We start from the raw sequence: 20,961 nt of genomic DNA, 5'->3' as shown, positions 1-20,961 counted from the left end.
AAGAGAAAGAGAAAAGAAAAGAAAGAAAAGAAAATGAAAGAAAGAAAGGAAGGAAGAAAGGAGCCAGTCCTGTTCAAAAGAAAAGCTTCCAGTTTGCTGAGATCAGGCTTGGTTTTCATCCTTTCTGGCGAGCTCTGCCACTGGAAGGCATTCTTGACATTTTTCAGCCTTCTCCCCGTTGGAAGGGTGCTTGCTTGAGCTCTTTTTGGTGCGTCTACCCATATGCCCCCTGTTCTGCATCAAAGGCCATCGTTCACTCCGGGCCTTTGAAGTCAGGCAGTATTTCGGTGTTGGTGGGATTTAGCGTTTACTCATAAAAAGCACTGAAAAACTCATACCAGTGCGGATGTGACTCACCAAAATCAAACCCTCGATGTCAGGGTCAGACTCCGTGTTCTTTTTGTTCAGAAAAAGAAAACAAAGCTTCTTGGCTTTAGGTTCAAACTTGTTGTATTAAGATTCCAATGAGTGGATGAAGGGCATTCTACATACTGCTTGGTCACCCCAGAACCTTCCCTCCTCTGATAGTTCCTTGTGTGTTACTAGGCCGTACGGGGATTTGGTGAGCATCTGTAACCTGGTTTCTGCTTCACGCCTTTCACTCATCTTGAGCGTTCCCCTCAGCACGGATTAAAGAACAGCATAAGGCCGGGGCGCCTGGGTGGCTCGGTCGATCAATGTCCAACTTCAGCTCAGGTCATGATCTCATGGTTTGTGGGTTCGAGCCCCACATCAGGCTCTGTGCTGACAGCTCAGAGCCTGGAACGTGCTTCCGATTCTGTCTCCCTTTCTGCCCCTCCCCGGCTCATGCTCTGTTTGTCTGTCTCTCTCTCAAAAATAAATAAACATTAAAAAAAAAAAAAAAAAAAGACCAGTGTCAGGTTTAAGCAGCACCAGAGCTGATGGTATCTTGAGATCCTGAAGCTTTCCTCACTGCTGCTTCTCTGGTATAGAAAGGCACGGGAATTTCTAAGTTATGGAAAGGCGGAATGTATATTTGGAAATTATTTTCTTTCATCTTGTAAGTTTGGAGCTTAAGCATCGGGGACTCCAGGATTCAAAGGTCCCATGGGCCACCATTGCCCTCGTGTTTACCACTTACGCCTTCCCGTAAGGCTTCAGTGGGGGCTTTCAGATTGGTTTGATTACAATGCAGGGTAAGGAAAACATCTTACATTTTGGCCCGGCATAACATACACACAACTGAAAGGATTTTTAAAAATTATAAAACAGTGTTTATCCTTTTTTGCAGTGAGGTGCTTTGATGTTTTCTAAACTCTTTGTTTTTTTTTTTAAATTGCTGGTCACAATTTGCTAAATTGATTTCATGAATAGAATAGGCCTTAAGTCACAGTTTGGAAAACTTTAACTTGAGATCTATGAGGGATCTGGGCATGGCCTGCACCTCCAATCCAAAAACATGACTGAGTCAGAGAAGTGAACGTGGGAGCTGGGGGGGATGGTCGCGGGGGGTGGTCATGGGGGTGGTTGTGGAAGGTGGTCATGGGGAATGGCCATGGAGGATGGTCATGGGGGGGCAATCATGGGGAATGGTTATGGGGAATGGTCACAGTGGTAGTGGTCATGGGCGGATGGCCACAGATGGTCTTGGGAGATGGTCATAGGAGGGGTGGTCATGGGGGGTCATCGTGGGGGGCTAGTTTTCCTTCTTCTCGGTATGTTCTTCCTCCCCGCCCCAAACAGCCTTCATTAGCTCCTGTAATTTAGCTCCTCTTGGCTTGTTTGGCTGAAAAATGTTCCTGTTTGCGCTGCAGTTGACATTTCAAAGTAAAAACAGATCTAGAACGAGGGTAATAGAATGATTTTTTTCTTTAGGAAACATTGGGGAGGTAGGGAGAAGAGAACCACATGTGCAAATAAATGGCCGTAGTCCCCTTTATGTTTTGCTTTGCTTTGCTTTTGCAAAGTTTAAGATAAGTGGCAGGCTAGGAAAAGATATTTATAACACGTAAAAGAGGAAGGTTAGCATCCAGACTATATGAATCACTGCTACAGTGTCTAAAAATCCAAAACACAACATGCCAAGGATATGAAGAGGTGGTTCCCAGAAGGGCTATTTTGAGTATGAACTTGATTGATCCATTTAGGGACATCTGGGTGGCTCAGTCAGTTAAGCATCTAACTCTTGATCTCAGCTTAGGTCTTGATCTCATGACTGATCTCAGCTTAAGTCTTGATCTCAGGATCATTGAGTTCAAGCCCACATGGGGCTGTGCACTGGGCATGAAGCCTACTTAAAAAAAAATTCACCGATACATTTAAAGATCTTAGAACAGGGCTTAATTCAAGGAAGTGCTCAATAAATTTGGCTATTATTATTTTTGAAATATCTTTATTGAAATATAATTTGCGTAGCATAAATGTCATCCGTTTTAAGTGCAATTCAGTGATTTTCAGTAACTGTACTGAGTCATGTAACCGTCACCATAACCCAGCTCTAGAACATTTCCATCATCTCAAAAAATGTCCTGTGTCCGTGTATTGTCATTTCCCTTTGTCCCCGATCCTCAGCCTCAGGGAACCGCTAACCCACATTCTGTCTCTTCGCTTTGCCTTTTTTGGATATCTCAAAAAAATAGAATCATACACTATGTGGTTCTTTGTGTCTGGCGGGTTAACGGTTACTGCTTTTAAAAATCAAATCATGGGGCGCCTGGGTGGCGCAGTCGGTTAAGCGTCCGACTTCAGCCAGGTCACGATCTCGCGGTCCGTGAGTTCGAGCCCCGCGTCGGGCTCTGGGCTGATGGCTCAGAGCCTGGAGCCTGTTTCCGATTCTGTGTCTCCCTCTCTCTCTGCCCCTCCCCCATTCATGCTCTGTCTCTCTCTGTCCCAAAAATAAATAAACGTTAAAAAAAAATTAAAAAAAAAATCAAATCATTATGAAACTCTTTTTTTTTTTTATTAATTGAATGCTTTTCCAGTACCTTTTTTTTTTTTAAATGTTTATTCATTTTTGAGAGACAGAGATAGACAGAGCATGAGCAGGGGAGGGGCAGAGAGAGAGGGAGACACAGAATCTAAAGCAGGCTCCAGGCTCTGAGCTGTCAGCACAGACCCGGATGCGGGGCTCGAACCCACGGACCTCAAGATCATGACCTGCGCTGAAGTCGGACACTCAACCGACTGAGCCACCCAGGCACCCCTCCAGTACATTCTTTAAGAAAAAACAATAAACTATATTTTCATCAGCAATGCATTTACAGTGTCAACGCTGTGTGACATTGCAGAGGGAAATTTTACAGTGGCATGCGGATTAAACAAACACACAGACCTTTTCCTAAATTCTTTGGGAATTTGTGACCTGGTGCGGGGAGTCGGAAGGTAGCACGCAACCGCGGCCCGAGCCGCAGGTGCTCCTGGACCGAGATCTTCATACTGCCCTGAAGAGGGACTCTTCACATGCCCTGTTTTTTCCTGTATTCTACCCAAGGAAATAACTCGCTTTTGTATCATTTTTCTTTTTAAATATATAAATGGGGGTGTGTGCTAGAACATCAGGAGGTCCGGTGGTGAGGTGTCAGCGGGCTCTCTCCAGAGGTTTAATCCTCAATCAGGCGATCCCTGGTCTTTACCTGTGCAGCTCCAAGCCCGCATTTGAGGAAAGGCTCCCTTCAGTTAAGGAATATGTGACCTCAGGTGGAGAGAGAGGGAGAGAAACATCCTTTCTGGCCAGGCCCCCATCCGCAAACCCAAGCCAGGAAGTCCTGCCTTCCCTGACTGCCCACACTACCCCCGCCCCCCAATGTCCTCCTTGTGCACCTGACTGTCATTCCCACTCTCTTCCTGCAGAGGGCGCTGTTTCTCAGGGTCATAGATGCCATGGGCTGGAGGGGCTGTTCCCACTGTCCTTCTCAGCATACAGCCCCTGAGGGCTCGCGTAAGGCTCCCTGAGTCCTTCTGGGGGAAGCTGATGGTGTCGCTGATCTTTGTTTCTGCTTCAGATGAACTAAAAAACAAAACCGTGTGTGAAAACCAAGAGCTGAAGCTGCACTGTCACCCATCGAAGTTTCTCAACATCTACTCTGCGAGCTACGGCAGGAGGACCCAGGAGCCAGACATCTGCTTCTCAGAAGCAGAGCGGCTCCCCCCTTTTGGTACGTGTGTGTGGTTTTTTTAAGTTTATTTATTTATTTTGAGGTGGGGAGGGGCAGAGAGAGAGAGAGAGAGAGAGAGAGAGAATCCCAAGCAGGCTCACAGCTGCCAGCACAGAGCCCAGTGGAGGGCTCAAACCCATGAACCGTGAGATCATGACCTGAGCCCAAACCAAGAGTCTGACGCTTAACCGATGAGCCACCCAGGCGCCCCTGGTATGTGTTACCGTGTGGCTATCGTTAGGGTGCTGAGTGGATTAGGGCCCTGACTCCCCAAGGAAGGAAGCCTGGCAGGGGCTGGTCCCTGGATTAGAGGGAAAGTCAAGGGCAGGGAGGAAGCGCCCACGTGGTCCCACCTCCTTCTGACCCACATTCCCAAATCTGTCCGTTGTATAGTTGCTTCACACCGAGTAGGTACTGAGCGCCGACTGTATGCAGGGCCCCGTTCTAGGTGTGGGGGAGCCATCGGTGACCAACACAGGGTTCACGTGGCACTGACCTTCCAGCAGTGGACCAAGAGGTAATGAGAGAACGAACGACGTGTGTTGTATTTCAGGTGCACACAAGTGCTGAGGGGAAGGGCACATTCGGCGGGCGGGGGGTGGGGGTGACAGGGAAGGCTGGGGTGTACCACAGACAGGCATGGTCTCACAGGGTCGTGCTGAGCAGAGACTTGAAGGAGGTGAGGGAGTGAACCTGGGGAGCCATCAGAGTCACCTGAGGTTATGATTAGTCCGTGCTCTCCAGAACTAACGGGACATATAGACCTGTATCTGGAAAGAGAGATTGATTTTAAGGAATCGGCTCACACAGTGGTGGAATATGGTCAGTCTGACACCTGCAGGGCAGGTCGGCAGTCTGGGAACTCAGATAAGAGTTGGTGTTCAATCTTGAGTCTGAATTTTGCAGGACGGCAGGCTGGAAACGGGCAGATTTTCTATGTTGCAGCCCGGAGGAAAAGCAGGCCTTCAACTGATTGGTTGAGGCCCACCCACATGAGGAAGGGTAATCTGCTTTACACAAAATCCACTAAGTTCAATGTCAGTCCTATCTTAAAAGTGTCTTCACAGCAGTCTACCCCGGTGTTTGACCAAACAGCAGGGCACCATGGCCTAGTCAAGTTGAGACACAGAATTAACCCTCACGCATGCCAGTCTGTGGGGGGGAAGCGGCCTGATCTTTACCCGCCATGTTACCAGAGAGAATGGGCCCCACTGGGAACCGGCGCAGAGAGTTGCACTTTATTCATCAAAAGTAAAATGAGCTCTGAAATGTATTAAATCGCTACGACTTCTTCATGGATCACATGTGAAATGAAACGTTAATTTTTTTTTTAAATTTTTTTTTTAACGTTTATTTATTTTTGAGACAGAGAGAGACAGAGCATGAACAGGGGAGGGTCAGAGAGAGAGGGAGACACAGAATCCGAAACAGGCTCCAGGCTCTGAGCTGTCAGCACGGAGTCCGATCCGGGGCTCGAACTCACAGACTGTGAGATCATGACCTGAGCCGAAGTCGGCCGCTCAACCGACTGAGCCACCCAGGCGCCCCGAAACGTTAATTTTAAAAAGAAATTCATACCAAACCAATTATCTTGGATCTGAAAAGAGAGAGCGTGACGTGACTCCAGCGCGCAGGCAGGTTCTCGGGCAAGACGAGAAGAGAGAGCAAAGAAGCCGTTCAGGAGGGACACGGGCCACCAAAGCCCCCCAGCCTGGTGTTCTGGGAAGGAAGGCCCTTCTGTTGAGGACGGCAGAGGGTCTCTTGAAGGGGCAGAGCTGGCATCTAGCTGCTCTTGACCAGGTCTGGGGGAGGGGACTCCCGTTTAACAGGCTTGGCTGCCAAGTGGGGCAGAGAGGTCTTTGTGAGGGTGGCTTCCCCTCGTATGTCACTGCACGCCCCTCGGCCCACCCCACCCCCCAGTGAGCGACCTGTGAGTTCCTGACACTCCAGCGTCCCTCTCGTACAACACCCGCATGCGTTCAGAACGTCTCCAGCCCCTCTGCCCTGGCCCCCGCTACTGTGTCCGGTCTGGGCGCTGGTCATTGTGCCATCTCCCTACTCCCAGCCTGCTTTTCTGCCCAGATGGCCAGAGGCATCCTTCCCAAAGGCCAGTCTGACGGCTGTTCTTCTGAACATCCTGAAGTGATCCGGTCTCCTTGGCTGGATACGGGAGCCTTGGTGATCTGACCTACTCCTGCACCAAAGGGACCCTCATCCTTCTTCATCAAGTAATCAGCCAAAGAGAATGTTAGCAGACATCATGGCTAAAAGACAGGTTTCCATAGAGACGTCGAGGAATCCTCAGGTCAACCAGCTGTCCTAATGCCATGAATAACCCTTGTTGATACAGGAAAGGTCCGTGAATGCAAGACCGGGCCCCTCGCTTAGCGGTTCCGTGTGAGAAGGTTTGAGCCCTGGCAAAGTCACACGTGCAAAAGCCACGGGCTCATCCTTCCCCTGTGCCCTCCCACCCCTCACGGGCAAGGGCTTCTGTCCCTTGCCCGTTGACTACACGTGAGGTTGAAGATCAGACTGTTCGCCGCGTTCGTGAACCACTGCCGAGCCCCGGAGACCGTCTGGGCCTATGCTCTGCGGTGGGAAGAGGCTCCCAGGGGACACGAAAGGCCCCGTGAGGGCTCCCATGGAGACCTGGACTGTTCCCTCCCGTCAGGTCAGCGCTAAAGGGCAGACCCTGGTGTGCGCGGGTACAAACCACTGGCTGCCCGTGCCGACGTGTTTTCTCCCTTTAGCTGAACGCTGAGAAGCTGTTCACCTCTTGGCCCAGGAAAGCCACACGGGAGGCTTATAAACTGCACTTGGCACGATCCCCCCTCCACCAGACCATCCATTTATCCCTCTTGTGTAAACGCCTTGATATCACCCACTTTATTTTTTTTTTAAGTTTATTTATTTACTTTGAGAGGGAGGAGGGAGAGCGCGCCCAAGGGGAGGAGGGGCGGAGAGAGAAAATCCCAAGCAGGCTCCGCACCGTCAGCACAGAGCCCGACTCGGGGCTCAAACTCATGAACCGTGAGATCATGACCCGAGCCGAAGTCAGATGCTGAACCAACCGAGCTGCCCAGGCCCGCCCGATATCACCCACTTTTGAAAGCACACCTTTTGGGGCGCCTGGGTGGCGCAGTCGATTAAGCGTCCGGCTTCAGCCAGGTCACGATCTCACGGTCCGTGAGTTCGAGCCCCGCGTCGGGCTCTGGGCTGATGGCTCAGAGCCTGGAGCCTGTTTCCGATTCTGTGTCTCCCTCTCTCTCTGCCCCTCCCCCGTTCATGCTCTGTCTCTCTCTGTCCCAAAAATAAATAAACGTTGAAAAAAAAAAAAAAAGAAAGAAAGAAAGCACACCTTTTGACGCCCTGCCTCCCACTGACTCCGTCCACACGTCCTCGGCTCTCCTGCAGTGAGGGTCTCTCATCCGGCCACTTTGCTCCCTGCTTCTGGGCATCTCTCGCCTGGACCATCCGGACCACCTCCTGACTGGTGTCTCGGCCCCCTCTCCTCCCTGATTCCCTCCCCTCCCTTGGCCCTTTCTTCACTTTGCAGCCGGAGAGATATCATTAAAATAAATCAGATCACCATACCCTCCCACCCCTTAAAGCCCAGCGCTTTGTCCACTGTAATTAGAATAAATCCATTCCCCCAGCTGTGGGGAGAATGGATGAATGAACGAATGAACTGTGGGCCATTCGGCACACTCATTCATAGGCTGGGGCCTGTGCACAAGCTCTTCCTTTGGCCTGGAACGTTCTCACCCCACATCTTTGTGTAGCTGGCCCTGTCTCATCCTTCAGGGATCAAGTCAAATATCCTTCTGAGACAGGTCTCCTGGGGCTCCCCACCAGCATGGCCTCTTGTCTGCGCGGTCCCGTGTTTGTCTTCATAATGTGGGAACCATCGCATACAGGTCTATGGCCTGTTTCCCTGGGGAAGGGAAGCACCGTAGAGATGGTGTCTGTCTGCTTCCTGCAGGATTCCCAGCAGCTAGAGCAGTGCCTGGCACGGAGCAGGTGCCCAGGTGGCTCTTGGCATGCATGAATGAATCCGAGCCTGTCCTAAGTGAGGCACCCACCCGGAGCTCCCGCAGGTTCATGGTTGCCGGCCCAGAAGGCGGGTCTAGTGTCGTCACGGCTTCCAAACCCTCATGAGTTGCTGGAAATACGGCCTTTTTTTTTTTTTTTTGTAATGTGAAATGTTCCAACTTTTCAAACAGTGATTGAGCCAAAGAAAACATGCCTACAGGCCACATCCGGTCCACAGGCTGCCAGAGGGATCTGTGTTCTAAGTTCCCAGTTAGTACTTGGAGCTCAGCAACATGGCTTTGAAGAAGGGGAAAGGGCCGTTTCTTCTCAACTCTGGGGCCTGGCGTGAGCTCTGCAGGATGACAGGTCTAGGCCCGGGTGGTCAGGCCTCCCTGCGGCCTCTGGAAGGTGATGTGCCCACCTTTCCTCTTGTGGAACCCCGTAAGCTCCGGCCTCGGGGCCTCCCAGAGCATGCGTGGTGGAGGCCAGCGGGACCTCAGTGACGTCAGGAAACGCAGCTGATGTGGCACTTAAATACCGAGGGAGGGCATTTCCAGGTCCTTCTGGAAGATGGCTGCTACGATCATTGTTACTGTGTTGCACCAGTGCCATAAGTTACATTTAACAGAAATAAGAAAATGGTTCGGGGGCGCCTGGGTGGCTCAGTGGGTTGAGCGCCCGACTGTTGATTTCAGCTCAGGTCTTGAGCTCACAGCTGTGAGATCGAGCCCTACGTGGGGCTCCACACTAGGTGTGTGGAGCCTGCTTAAGATTCTCTCTCTCCCTCGGTCCCTTTCCCCAGCTCACACACTCCCTCTCTCTCCCTCTCTCTCTCTGAGAGAGAGAGAGGGAGAGAGAAATAAGAAAACAGTTCAGCCACAGATGTTACCCATCAAATGAGCAGCTTTTTCCTTTGCAGGGTCTCTTCCAAGTCCTGGTGTGGGAGCACGGGACAGTTTTTACGTATTGGCGATTCTAGAACAGACGCATTTGATTCTGCTCTGAAATTTCACTTCACATCATGGGTGTTCTTCCATGCGGCCACCAAAATCCTAACAATGCCAGTCCTTTCCTCATATCTTCTAAAAGGGATACAGATCATTGATTAACCATTCCCTAGGGGCTGGATTATTTTACTGCTTCTGATTTTCGAATATTGTGAGTGATGTATAACAACCTTGGGCTTGTAGCTTTCTCTTTCCTCTGGATTGTTTCCTTGGGATGAATTCCCAGAAGTTTTATACTGAAAGGGGGCGTGGGTATGTTGACAATGCTTTATACGTATCACCAGAACTCTTTTCCAAAACCTTTTTGTATCAATTTAAATGCCTAAACAGCAATGTGTAACTCCGGGTTTGCTTATGACTCTGGCAGAGGTGTGTGTGACAGTTCTTCGTGGTTCCAATTTAATGGCTATAAAATGGTCCTTTGGGTCTGCCTTTCTTTGAATATTAATGACTTTGAAAGTTTCCCATGTTTTTGTGATTCTTGTATTTGCACTTTGCCCACTGTCTCTCTCGCCTTTATTCTTTTCTTCTTTCTTTTTTTCTTTTTGGTGGTGGGACCCTTCATTTTTTTTCATAAACTTTTACGTAACAGAGTAGAGATGTGGATCCTTTACATGCTTTTCTGCTGTCCCACCCCACGGTATATTTTTTTTCTGGACTTGAGTTTGGGTTTGTTATGCGCAGCTGGTTGCTTTTTCGATTCTGTGAACGTTACACGTCAGATAGGTTCAGAAGGAAGGGGCTTCATGGCGGCGGGGAGGAGGACACCCCTGGTGGAAGTCAGGGCGTCTGCACATGACCTCCGACCCCATGTCGTGACGCCATCACGCTCCCATGAGCATCTTCAGGGGATGCTCTAGTGGGACCTGAGCTCATACTGGATGTTCCCAAGGACATAAAGATGCTCATGCCTGGGCTCAGCAAAGCCTCTGAGCCCATGCCTGGGGGAAGTCAAACAAAGCCTCCGTTCTGTGTTCAGTGCCCTAAGTTGGTCCCCCATCTGGAATGTATCAGGCAGGCCAGGCCATAGAGAGTCATTGGTCACACACCACACCCTGGCCTTGAACAGGTCTCCCCAGCCTTTTCTCCACAGTGACATAGAAAATTCTATTTGTATGGCACAGTAGGGTGAAGGGAGGCAGTACCCAATGCCAAAATCAATGGCTGGGGGGCAGCCTGGGGTCCCAAGGGAAATATCCAGCACACCTGTGCCCATTCACTTCTGAAGTTGGGAAATTCTACTCTACTCTGAGATGCACTTGGCCTCAGGGTGCAAAGGTTACAGATGCTGGAAGGCTCTTCAAGACCTTAGACCTTCATCAACACTTTCCTCGATGTCTTCCCAATTTATGCCCAAAGTCCAGTTCCAAAGCCACGCCCACGTTTTTAGGAATTTCTTATTACCCCAGCAACCCCCTTTTAAGTATCAAAACTGTGTTAGTTTTCTGTTTCAGTGCAGCAGAATACCCCCCAAATTTAATGGCTTGAAATAAAAACAAACATTTATTTTTGTTAAAGTTTCTGTGGGGCAGGAATTCTGGGGTAGTTAGGTTGGGTGGCTGTTGCTTAGGGTCTCCTGGGTTCTGGTGAGGTGGCAGATGGGTGGCCTGCTGGGGCTGCGGTGACCTGAAGGCTGGGCTTCCAACGTGGATTACTTGCATGGCGGGCGGGTTGGTGCGGTTGTGGGTGGGAGGCCTTCATTCTCCTCCCGTGGGTCTCTTGAGTGTCCTGTGATGTGTCAGGTGGCTTCTCCCAGAGCAAGTGATACAGAGAAGCAAATGGAAGCCACACACTGTCGCCTCCGCCGTACCATATGGGCCCCACAAACCACCTCTGATTCATTGCGAGAGGAGAGAACACAAAGGAGTGTGAGTCCCAGGAGGTGAAGATGACTAGAGGCCATTGTGAAGGCTGTCGTGGGCTGAATTGTGTGCCCCTAAAATTCATATGCTGGAGTCCTAACCCTCAGTACCTCAGAATGCAACCAGATTTGAAGAGAGAGTCTTTTTTTTTTTTTTTTTTTTTTTTTTTTACTTTTATTTATTTATTTTTGAGAGAGAGAGACAGAGGGAGGCAAAGAGAGGGAGAGACACAATCCCCAAACAGGCTCCGCATTGTCAGCGCAGAACCTGACAAGGGGCTCCCAGGAACCATGAGACAATGACAGGATCCAAAATCAAGAATCAGAAGCTTAACCGACCGAGTCACCCCGAAGAGAGGGTTTTTAAAGAAATGTTGAAGTTAAATTAAGGTCCTGTGGGTGTTAACCCAATATAACTTGTGTCCTTATAAGATGAGGAAGTTAGGACACAGACACACACCGAGGAAGACCGTGTGTGTGGACAAAAGGAGAAGACGGCCATCTGCAAGCCAACGAGAGAGGGCTTGGAAGGAATCGACCCTGCCGCCATCTTGGACTCCCAGCCTCCAGAACTGAGAGGAGATAGATTTCTGTTGTGCAAGCTCCCAGCTGTGGTACTTGTTATAGCAGTCCTAACAAAGTAATACTTTGAAATGAAAGTAAACTGTGAAATAAAAGGGAAGACACAGAAGGCTGGTGACTAACTAAGCCAGCTGTGAGACCGTCTTCCGAAAGGAAGATCCCGCTGCATACTGGTTCAACCAAAGCTAATCTGGTGTCTTATCTTGAGGGTGTTGACCCTTGGAAGTCACTTCTGAAAGGTCTTCGGGCAAGTCCAATCCATCAGGACCTGTAGGTCTTACTGAGGAGAAGGGAAGGGAAGGCGTGAAAGTGTTTGACCACCGTCGGCCCCAAGTGAACACCAGTGAAACTGCATCTCATCACAGAAGGGAGTGAGCCTTCCCACAGACCTGGGCATGAACTTCAGAAAGTTCCCTTGGCTGGGCGTCCACTGTGACATGTCATTTCCTGCTGCAGTTACATTTTCTGGGTGGGCTCCAGGGATCCTGCTGTTTCCTTAATAAGAGAACGAGAAAAACCACCCAGTGGGCCTCAGAGGCTGGGCTAAGGCCATCCCAAGGCCAAGTGTGGGTGGGCCTCGAACTTTCCAGCCAAAGATTAAGGTGCCAGGGGCCCCCGCTGCCAAGACAGAGTCACTTGAGAGCGGCCTAATTATCAAAATAAACACACGTTGTGAGGATTAATTGCCTTCAGTTTCAGTGCTAAACAATCGCGAGAAAAAAAATTGAATTAAATGGTTGAATATCGTGTTATCAGATGCATTGGGGGTGGAGGACAGTCTGCCAGGAAGAGAGGGCGCAAACAAAATCAGCCTGAGAGGGAGATAATCGCTGGGAAAAAAAATCCCGCAAACAGTTCAGAGCTCAGTGTCAACAAGGATATGGTCAGACCTGAGTCAGACCTGAATTACCTTGGGCCGCTTCCTGAAAACACACTGTGGGTTTCACTCCGACCAAGATAAATTCTTTTAGTCCCAGGGTAATTTAAGGGTGCAGACGCCTGCCTCTGTAAATCACGCTCGTCACAAGTCCTAAGAAAATATAAGGTTTCTAGGGTCCTCGTTCCATTCTGGCGGGAGCGTGGATGGGTAGAACTTTTCCGGATGACAGTTCGGCGGTGAGTATCAAAAGCCTTAATATTTTGAATAGCCTTTGACAAAACAATCTACTTCCAAGAATTCCCACGGCAAGCGTCGTGCTCGTGTGCAAATATTTAGTTCAACGGATGTCCCACACAGGACTGCTGCTTTTTTTTTTTTTTTAAGTTTATTTATGTATTTTGAGGGAGGAGGAGGGGCAGAGAGAGAGGGAGAGAGAGAACCCCAAGCAGACTCCACGCTGTCAGTGCGGAGCCCAACTCAGAGCTCCGTCCCACACCACGAGGTCGCGACCTGAGCAGAAATCAAGAGTCAGACGCTCAGCCGACTGAGCCACCCAGGCGCCCCACACGCAACTGCTTCTAAGGTTCCACGCCAGAAACCATCGGAATGATGATTGTATTGAGTATTGAACATAGAGCCGGCGCATCCGTAAGATGAAAAACCGTGCAATTCTTCGCAGTGATGTTCGTGTTAAAATTTTCACAGACACATTAACAAACGAGGAAGAAAGAGCATGCAGAGTAATAGGTATATGCCACCATTGAGGGAGAAGGACGGTCACACATAGAAGAGACCAGAAGGAGGTTCCTTAAAGGTTACTAGTTCTTTTCCTCGATGGTTGGATTCGCTGGGAATTTCTGGTTTCCTAGTTTGGGCTTCTCTGAGCTCTTCTAGTTTTCGACTACAAACAGGCATTTCCTTTGTGACAGAAAAAACAACAACAGTTACATCAGACTTCTAGGAATTTCGTAATTCAGACAGCTAGCGACTTCTTCCCAAAGCAGAGACCGTACATCGCATCCTCAGACCTCTTGACTGCAAATCCTGCAGGGTTTGGGGACAGCAGATGGGACCCCTTGAGAGTAAATCCATGGAGTCTGAGGGTGTGAAATGTGCCAATGTGAAAGATGGCGATGTATGGTCCAGGAACGGTCTACGCCCCCACGGGCCGTGCTCAGGAGTTTCCACGGATCCGTGTCTTGTTCAATCTTTGGGATTGTCAGTCTTCTCAGTTTTTAGAGTTTGTCGTAATGTTAGCTGTTGTTATAAGTGGACCGAACTTTGTAAGGTCTCCAAAATTCTCGCCTCTGTTCTCTCCTCTTCAAGCTCTTAATTCCTCCCAGTGTGTGTTATTGAAATCGCTTCCGAACTGGTCTCCCCAAGCTTGGTTCTATTTCTCTCCCGGGGGCTCCCATACACTGTCGCTAAAGGACAATAACATCAGGCCGTCCACTTCTTTAGGCTCCATGTTGCTTGGAGAGTAACGTCTGTCTCTGGCCAGGCGTTCGAAGGCAACCTTTGTCCGTCTCCAGTTTCCTTTTCCTGATCATTCTGTATGGCCTCCCTGCCCGCATCCACTGTTCCAGCTCCCAGTGAGCCCCCTAGCCTCCCCGAGTGATGCTAGCCCACTTGCCTTGGCGTTCATGCCTTTCTTTCTTACTTGCCTCTGCCTAATTCATGCTCTTTCTCCCGTGACCAAGCCCCTCTACTCCACACAGCCTGTCATGACCACACTCTGGTTCACACTGATCTCTCCCATCTCTGACCCCGGCACCTCTTGTCCTGGTCACTCACTGCTGACGCTCACTCTCTGTTTTCCATTGTTAAGACATCAGGTCTCACGGGGCGGGCCCGGTGGGGGGTGGGGAGGGGGTTAGTCTCTCCAGCTGCACCCCATCCTGTGAGTGAAAAGTAGATGTCTTCCGACTTGTCTTCCTGATGGCACATAGCGTCGCTGCACCCCATCCTGTGTGCATGTTAAATTAATGTTTACTGATCGCGATGGCGTTGTGCCAGGTGCTGAGAAACATGGCCTCGCGTTTATTAGTACGTTTCGTTCATTCATCAGCGTGTTGGAGTTCAAGGACGAGCAAGACAGGAAGAGTCCCTGTCCTCGTGGAGCTTATGTTCACGTAGGGGAGACGGATTCTCAAACTAGACAAATAAAATATATATTTCGGAGTTACACATTTCATTTTTATTTTTTTTTTAAATATAATTCATCGTCAAGTTGACTAACATGCAGCGTATACAGTGTGCTCTTGGTTTCGGGGGTGGATTCCCGGGGTTCGTCGCTTACATACAACACCCGGTGCTCCTCCCAACAAGTGCCCTCCTCCGTGCCCATCCCCCATTTTCCCCATCCCCCAACCCCCCCATCAATCCTCGGTTTGGTCTCTGTATTTAAGAGTCTCTCACGGGTTTGCCCCCCCTCTCTGGTTGCAACTATTTTTCCCCCTTCCCTTCCCCCGTGGTCTTCTGTTAAGTTTCTCATAGGCAAATAAAATGTTTTAAGGAGTGGCAAAGGGCATAAGAGAAATAAGGACCTTCGTTCAACTTTCTACATATTTTGCCTGTTCTGTATGCAGGGCCCGTTACATAATTTGCGGGGCTTGACGCAAAAAGGAGGATATGTGACCCCCTGTTCAAAAACCACGTAAGAATTTCAAGGTGGTGACTGCAGGGCGTTACAGTAAGCACCGGACCCTTCTAGCACATGTCAGGAGGCCAGCTCTGCCTATAAGGTACTTAGCCCGTACGATTATAGGGTAAAGCATTGATGACACGGAAAATAATCAGAGAGACCATCTCCGTGAGATTTGAAAGTCAGCTCCGTGTATTTCCTTACAGAAAATAACAAGAGCCACGTGGTGGCCAGATACGGAATGTACCGTAACGTTCCCGTTGTTCCCTGCCTTTCAGACTGTCTGTCTTACTCAGCTTTGCAAGTGTTATCCAGGAGATGCTACGGGAAGCAGAGATGCAAAATCATCGCCAACAATCACCATTTCGGGAGCCCGTGTCTGCCAGGAGTGCAAAAATACCTCTCCGTCACCTATGCCTGTGGTAAGAACGCACCCTCAACAAACTTCTCCGCGGAAGACCCTGCCTCTTTGGGAGGAGGTGATCATGGGAACGAAAGGCATTTTCCAGCAGCACGCCAAACTGAGGCTACGCCTGGAAGTGTGTTATCTTCCCCGATATTCAAGAGTCTCTTTTTCTATCCTTTATTCTTGTAAATGCTGTTCATGTTAGAAGAGCCGTCCAAGTTCTTGGGTCAGAATTTAAGAGTATTTTCAGGGTGAGCCTGGGTGGTTCAGTTGGTTAAGCATTGGGCTTCGGCTCAGGTCACGATCTCGCGGTTCGTGAGTTCGAGCCCCACATCGGGCTCTGTGCTGACAGCTCGGAGCCTAGAGCCTGCCTCGGATCCTGTGTCTCCTTCTTGCCCCCTGCCCCTCCCCCGTTCACTCTCTCTCTCCCTCTCTCTCTCTCTCTCAAAGAAATAAACATTAAAAAAAAAAACAATTTTAAAAGCCTTTTCAGCAATCAGATTGGCCACAAACGGGGAGAATAGGAAAAGAACAAGTGAATGGGGTAAACCTGATGTCGTTGAGAATAGTGATTTTAATCTGAGTGCTTAGGAGGCTCTAAAATGTATGGATATGTCATGCAGGCTCCCGGAAGTATTGTTTGGGTCCTGGTTAACCTCCCCGTCTCGGCGTTCGGCTCTAACTCTCTCTGCTGCCATTCTATCTGCAAACCCACAGCAGTGAGTCAACAGAGCAAATCCTCACCCTAAAGCCATTAAAAATGTTACAAGGCAGCATGTCTCGGTTTTTCCAGTGTCTTCGAGCAAGAAAATGAAATGCTTGGTTCATTAGATTCCAACTTTGTAAAGCTACCTCAAAGTGAACCGGCACTAATTAACTCTCTGCGGGTGCCGCGGGTTTCTGGTTTGTAATCCTGACGTGTGGACTGTTCATCCCGAAATGATTCATAGGAGCAAAGGGAGAGCACAGAGTCCCGCATCTGAGGAGCCCAGTCCCTGTGCTCGTGGCAACCCCTTCTCCTGCTAGCCAGTCCTCCCTTTTTCTCTTTGTAGCATATTCAGGGGTGACTCACAGATCACCCAGGTCACCCGTTAAGGCACACGAAGCAGTTGGTTTTGGTCTAGGCACGGAATCGCGCAACCCTTAGCACAATTAACTTAAGAACCTTCTCGTCGTCCCCGAAGGAAACCCTGCACCTTTAGCCGCGACCTCCAATACACCCCCACCGCCCCGCCCCAGACAACCACCCATCTATTTTCTGTCTTTATGGACTTGCCTCTTCGACGGCCCGTATAAATGGAATCATGCAATGTGCGGTTCTTCCTTTGTGTCGGCTCCTTTGCGTAGCGTGTCGCCAAGGTTCATCCACGTTGTAGCACGTGAAAGTACGCCCTTCCTTTTTGTGGCCTCGTGCTATTCTGATGCGTCCCCTGCCTCTTGTATCCTGAGCTCAAAACGTTGGCCTCTGCCGCGCCAAAGCCGTCATGGGTCCAACGAAGTGGCTGCATCAGCGCATTCCCGAAATAATAGCACCCACGCTTGCGCTGCGGAAAGCGCGGTTTTACTTCCCCCCTCAAGCTTTACTCCTGCTCCCATGCTGTAGCGTTGAACCCCCTCTGGCTGGGGTTCCCCAAGAAGCCACACAGATCACTCTGAGGTTCTCGTAACGTCGGACCTCTGCAGCTGAGTGTTGCGGGACGTTAGCCTGCGGATGTGGGGCATCTCCCGGTGTGCCTTCGAGAAGGAGGTGAGCGCAGGTCCTCGGGCTGGGGCTCTTAGCTGAGAGAAGGTGGGCTTTCAGGGCCTGGACATCATGCTTCAGCTCGAGCTTCTTGTCCCTCGTTCGTTCATTCAGCGCATCGTGGGCACGTTCCCTGGGTCAAGGTGGTTTTGGTGCCAGGATTCTGTAGTTTAAAAAAAAAAAGGCACGGTCCTTGTGCTGGGGATTATCGGTTGAGGGAGAGAGAGGGGCACTTAACTAAGCAAATAAGCAGGTGAATCTGCCAGGCTCATGCGAAGCACCAAGTAGGAGGGAGGCAAGGAGCTACAGAGGTCAAGGTGGCATCAGGCAGCTCCAGGGAACGGGCTGGGGGCGGGCAACCAGCTAGAACAGGAGCCACTTGGGCTGAGCAGGCCTGGTCGCCATGGCAAAAATAAAAAATCAGGTGGATTTGAGAAGGGTTTGGAAAGTGCGAAGGCGAGAGAGACGCTGAGGACGCCTGCCTGGTGGAAGGATTGGCGCCTGGAGAAGGCAGAGGGATGGGGTGTGGCCTTACACGGGCGTCAATGTCACAACGGGACAGGAGGCTCGGGGAGCAGAGGGGGGGCTTGCTGTTCTGTCGCACGGCCTCGGTCTTCTCTGAGTATAAGGTCATCGGCTGTGAGGACGGGAGGGAAGACGGTTTGAAAAGATGGGGGAAGGTATAAAGTGAGGCTCGTGTCAGACTTCTCGGGGGAGACACTGGTCTGCCTGGGGGCATGGTTCCTTCCAGTGGGACCAGTTGCTTGAGACCAGACGTGAGACCAGGCTCACTGGTCAAAGACAAAGAGGGAGAGAGTTGGGGTGATCCCAAGTGAGTGATCACAGCAGTGGGTAGTGGGATCCCAGCTGCAGACAGGAGGGGGCTTCAGGAAGAAAGGAAGGTAGGGTCAGTGGAGGGGTCTGGACGAGGTTGAGAGCTACAGAGGGAGCCACTTGAGGGACGGAGGCTGAGGTCAGAGACGGGGTTTGCAGCTTGGTGTTAGATCTGGGGCAGCGGAGGTAATGGGATGTTGACCGTGTCCTTTCCGTCTCCCTAGGACATGCCCCCTTGTCTGCCAGTGCGGTCCCAGGATGTATTCCAAAGGGAGGGGCTGCCTTGCTGGGAGGCAAGCTAATGCCCATCCCCCACCAAGCAGACACTTCCTAAGACACCTTCTCATCACCTTCTAAGTGGCTGGCATTTAAAAAATACCCCCTCTCCACCCTCGGCCAGATGGCTCTTCTCTGTGCAACCAGAATCATTAAGAAATGATTTGCAATGTCTGAATATTTTATAGGTCACCGAATGGGAATGAAAAGTTTTCCATTTTTAAACATTTTCTCCCAATGGATGTGGCCGTGGATACAAAGACCGAGGATTGTCAATCATTGATTTCTAATTGAATCTGTCTTAGTTAGGACCCTTCGGGTGTGAGTGAAGGAACGAACGTGAGCGGGTTTAAGCCAAAAAGAGGGTTGAGGCAGGTGGGCATCATGTGGCTAGAAGCCCATCTTCAGAAGACAGGGCTGGGAAGCAAGGCCTCAGGAGGGGCTGAAGCTCCAAGGTCATGGCAAACATCTCTGGCATCTCTCTTCTCTGCTTCTCACGGCACTTCTGCTTCCTTGTTCTCTCTCTCTCTCTCTCTCTCTCTCTCTCTCTCGCACACACACAGCCTGCCTGTGAGCTGAGCTGGATCGTATATGGCCATCGCCACCGCCTGAATCGTTTTCATGTCCCATTTCTAGCAATATGGAGTAATTCCAAATTTTTTTTTTAAGTTTATTTATTTATTTTGAGGGAGAGAGAGACACACAGGCAGGGCAGAGAAAGAGGGAGAGATAGAATCTCAAGGAGGCTCCACGCCATCAGCACAGAGCCGGATGCGGGGCTCAGACTCACGAGCCATGAGATCGTGACCTGAGCTGAAACCAAGAGTTGGACACTTAACCGACTGAGCCACCCAGGTGCCCCCCAAATTTCTAACAGAAAGATATGTAATTGGCTGGGCTGGGGTCAGGTAGCCTCCCTCCTTTGATCAGCCCTGACCAGAGGCCATGTGATGTGATTATAAACATGGCTGCCTGGAGAGAAGGGCCCAGCCAAACTCTACCCAAGTCAAGATGCTCCTGGGGCGCCTGGGTGGCTCAGTTGGTTGAGCGTCTGACTTCAGCTTGGGTCATGATCTCACAGTTCATGAGTTTGAGCCCCGCATCAGGCTCTGTGCCCGGAGCCTGCTTCGGATTCTGTGTCTCCTTCTCTCTCTGCCCCTCGCCCACTCGTGCTCGCTCAAAAATAAACATTAAAAAAAAAAAAAAAAAAAAGATGCTCTTACATAAGAGGACCAGAGAAGACCCACCAATACCCTGCTTCTAACTGCAGCGTCTGATCCAGATTTGGGATTCTACCCAGCAGTCTTGCTGTGCCCACACAGGAGACAGGGCACCCCACCCTGTGGGGGGGGTGCTTTAGGGACAAGTACTGAATGTCAAGCTGAGGGCCCTCATTTCTATAGAAACACATGCCGCTCATCACTGCTGTGACTCAGGCAGGGGGACAAGGTGCCTCACCCACAGCGACCACGATTGCACTTCTTGGTTGGGGGGTGGGTAGGGAATTGCGGTGAGCAGTTATTGTCTCTGCTCTGGGAGCTGAGGGTGCCCGGATTTGGGGACAGGAGGGATGGTGGTACCAGGATTTGGGGGCGAGGGAAACAGGGGCCAGGATTTGGGGACAAGAGGAATGAGTGCTAGGATTTAAGGGCAGCAGGAAGGGGGGTTACCAGGATTGCGGAACAGGAAGGATTCAGTGCAAGGATTTGTAGGTGCTCATGTAGTCTAGGCTCCTACCTAGAAGGAGAAATTAAGCAGAGATACCATTTTTTCTCCAACATGAAGAATCCTTTCGCACTCTAAGTTCAACCTGGAGAGACTTCTTTCCTTCTTTTTTGGGGGGGGGGGGGAGAGACTTCTTTCTTAAGGTCTGCACGGACCGAAGCTTGACACAGAAGATTTATTCAGGGGGAAAAAGAACTCAAGGTGGTTGCCCTGCCCAAGTTTAGCGAATCGTCTTCTCTGGTTTCACCTAGACAGACTCACAGGGACTATGGGAATCACCTTGCTGTCTTTATAATCCTTTATCCAGTTGCCAAAGGCTGAGCGTGCCACGGACAGCGCAGCATCACGGAAGGATCGAGGGCATGTGTGCCCAAGACCAGGAGCGGAGGCGCTACCTCTCCGCAGGCGAACGGTGCATCTCTGAGCCTCAGTTGTCCCATCTGCGGGAAAGGGGATGAGACGCGTCTTCACTCCGTGAAGACTGCCCGGGATGCACCGTTGGATCGCTGAGCCCGGGGTCCAGCGCGTATCAGGAGCTCCACGAATAATAGTTTGCTCGTGGTCTTACAAATGCATCTAAAATGGAGAGAGCCAGGCTTGCGGGGTGGTAGTAAATCGCATCCCAGCTCCTGTTGTTATTTTCAGGTTCCTAACCCACTCGCGGGGCCGTCGTCATGTAGTAAGTGGGCAAGTTTCCTGACCTGAGCCTGTATCACGCACAGCAGTTTAATGTCTGGAGGGCCGGGTTATTCTGCAAAGCTCATCTGGACTGTCCTTCCTCCCTGAGCTCTTCATCTGTCTCCAACTGCAAAGCCTCTGGCATTTGCAGTAAGCCCAGCCCTGCTCAGTCCGTATCTT

The 20,961-nt window shown here is 50.4% G+C and overlaps 1 protein-coding gene across 6 annotated transcripts in view; it reads left to right on the top strand.

Moving 5' to 3' along the window:
• EVA1C (eva-1 homolog C) overlaps positions 1–20,961 on the top strand; it is a 78,361-nt gene that overhangs the window by 45,432 nt on the left and 11,968 nt on the right. For 5 of the 6 annotated variants that reach the window (XM_045436858.1, XM_045436855.1, XM_045436854.1 and 2 more), the window contains 2 exons: positions 3,963–4,115; positions 15,400–15,543. In XM_045436858.1, the coding sequence (XP_045292814.1) occupies positions 3,963–4,115; positions 15,400–15,543 (297 nt within the window). Of the gene's footprint in view, positions 1–3,962; positions 4,116–4,508; positions 4,633–15,399; positions 15,544–20,961 lie in introns of all 6 variants that reach the window. The other variant, XM_045436859.1, reaches the window with a different exon arrangement.

This window comes from Leopardus geoffroyi, chromosome C2, assembly GCF_018350155.1.
Source record: "Leopardus geoffroyi isolate Oge1 chromosome C2, O.geoffroyi_Oge1_pat1.0, whole genome shotgun sequence".
Classification (NCBI taxonomy): domain Eukaryota; kingdom Metazoa; phylum Chordata; class Mammalia; order Carnivora; family Felidae; genus Leopardus; species Leopardus geoffroyi.
The sequence above is the reverse complement of the archived record's forward strand: the minus strand, read 5'-3'. Positions and strand labels throughout refer to the sequence as shown.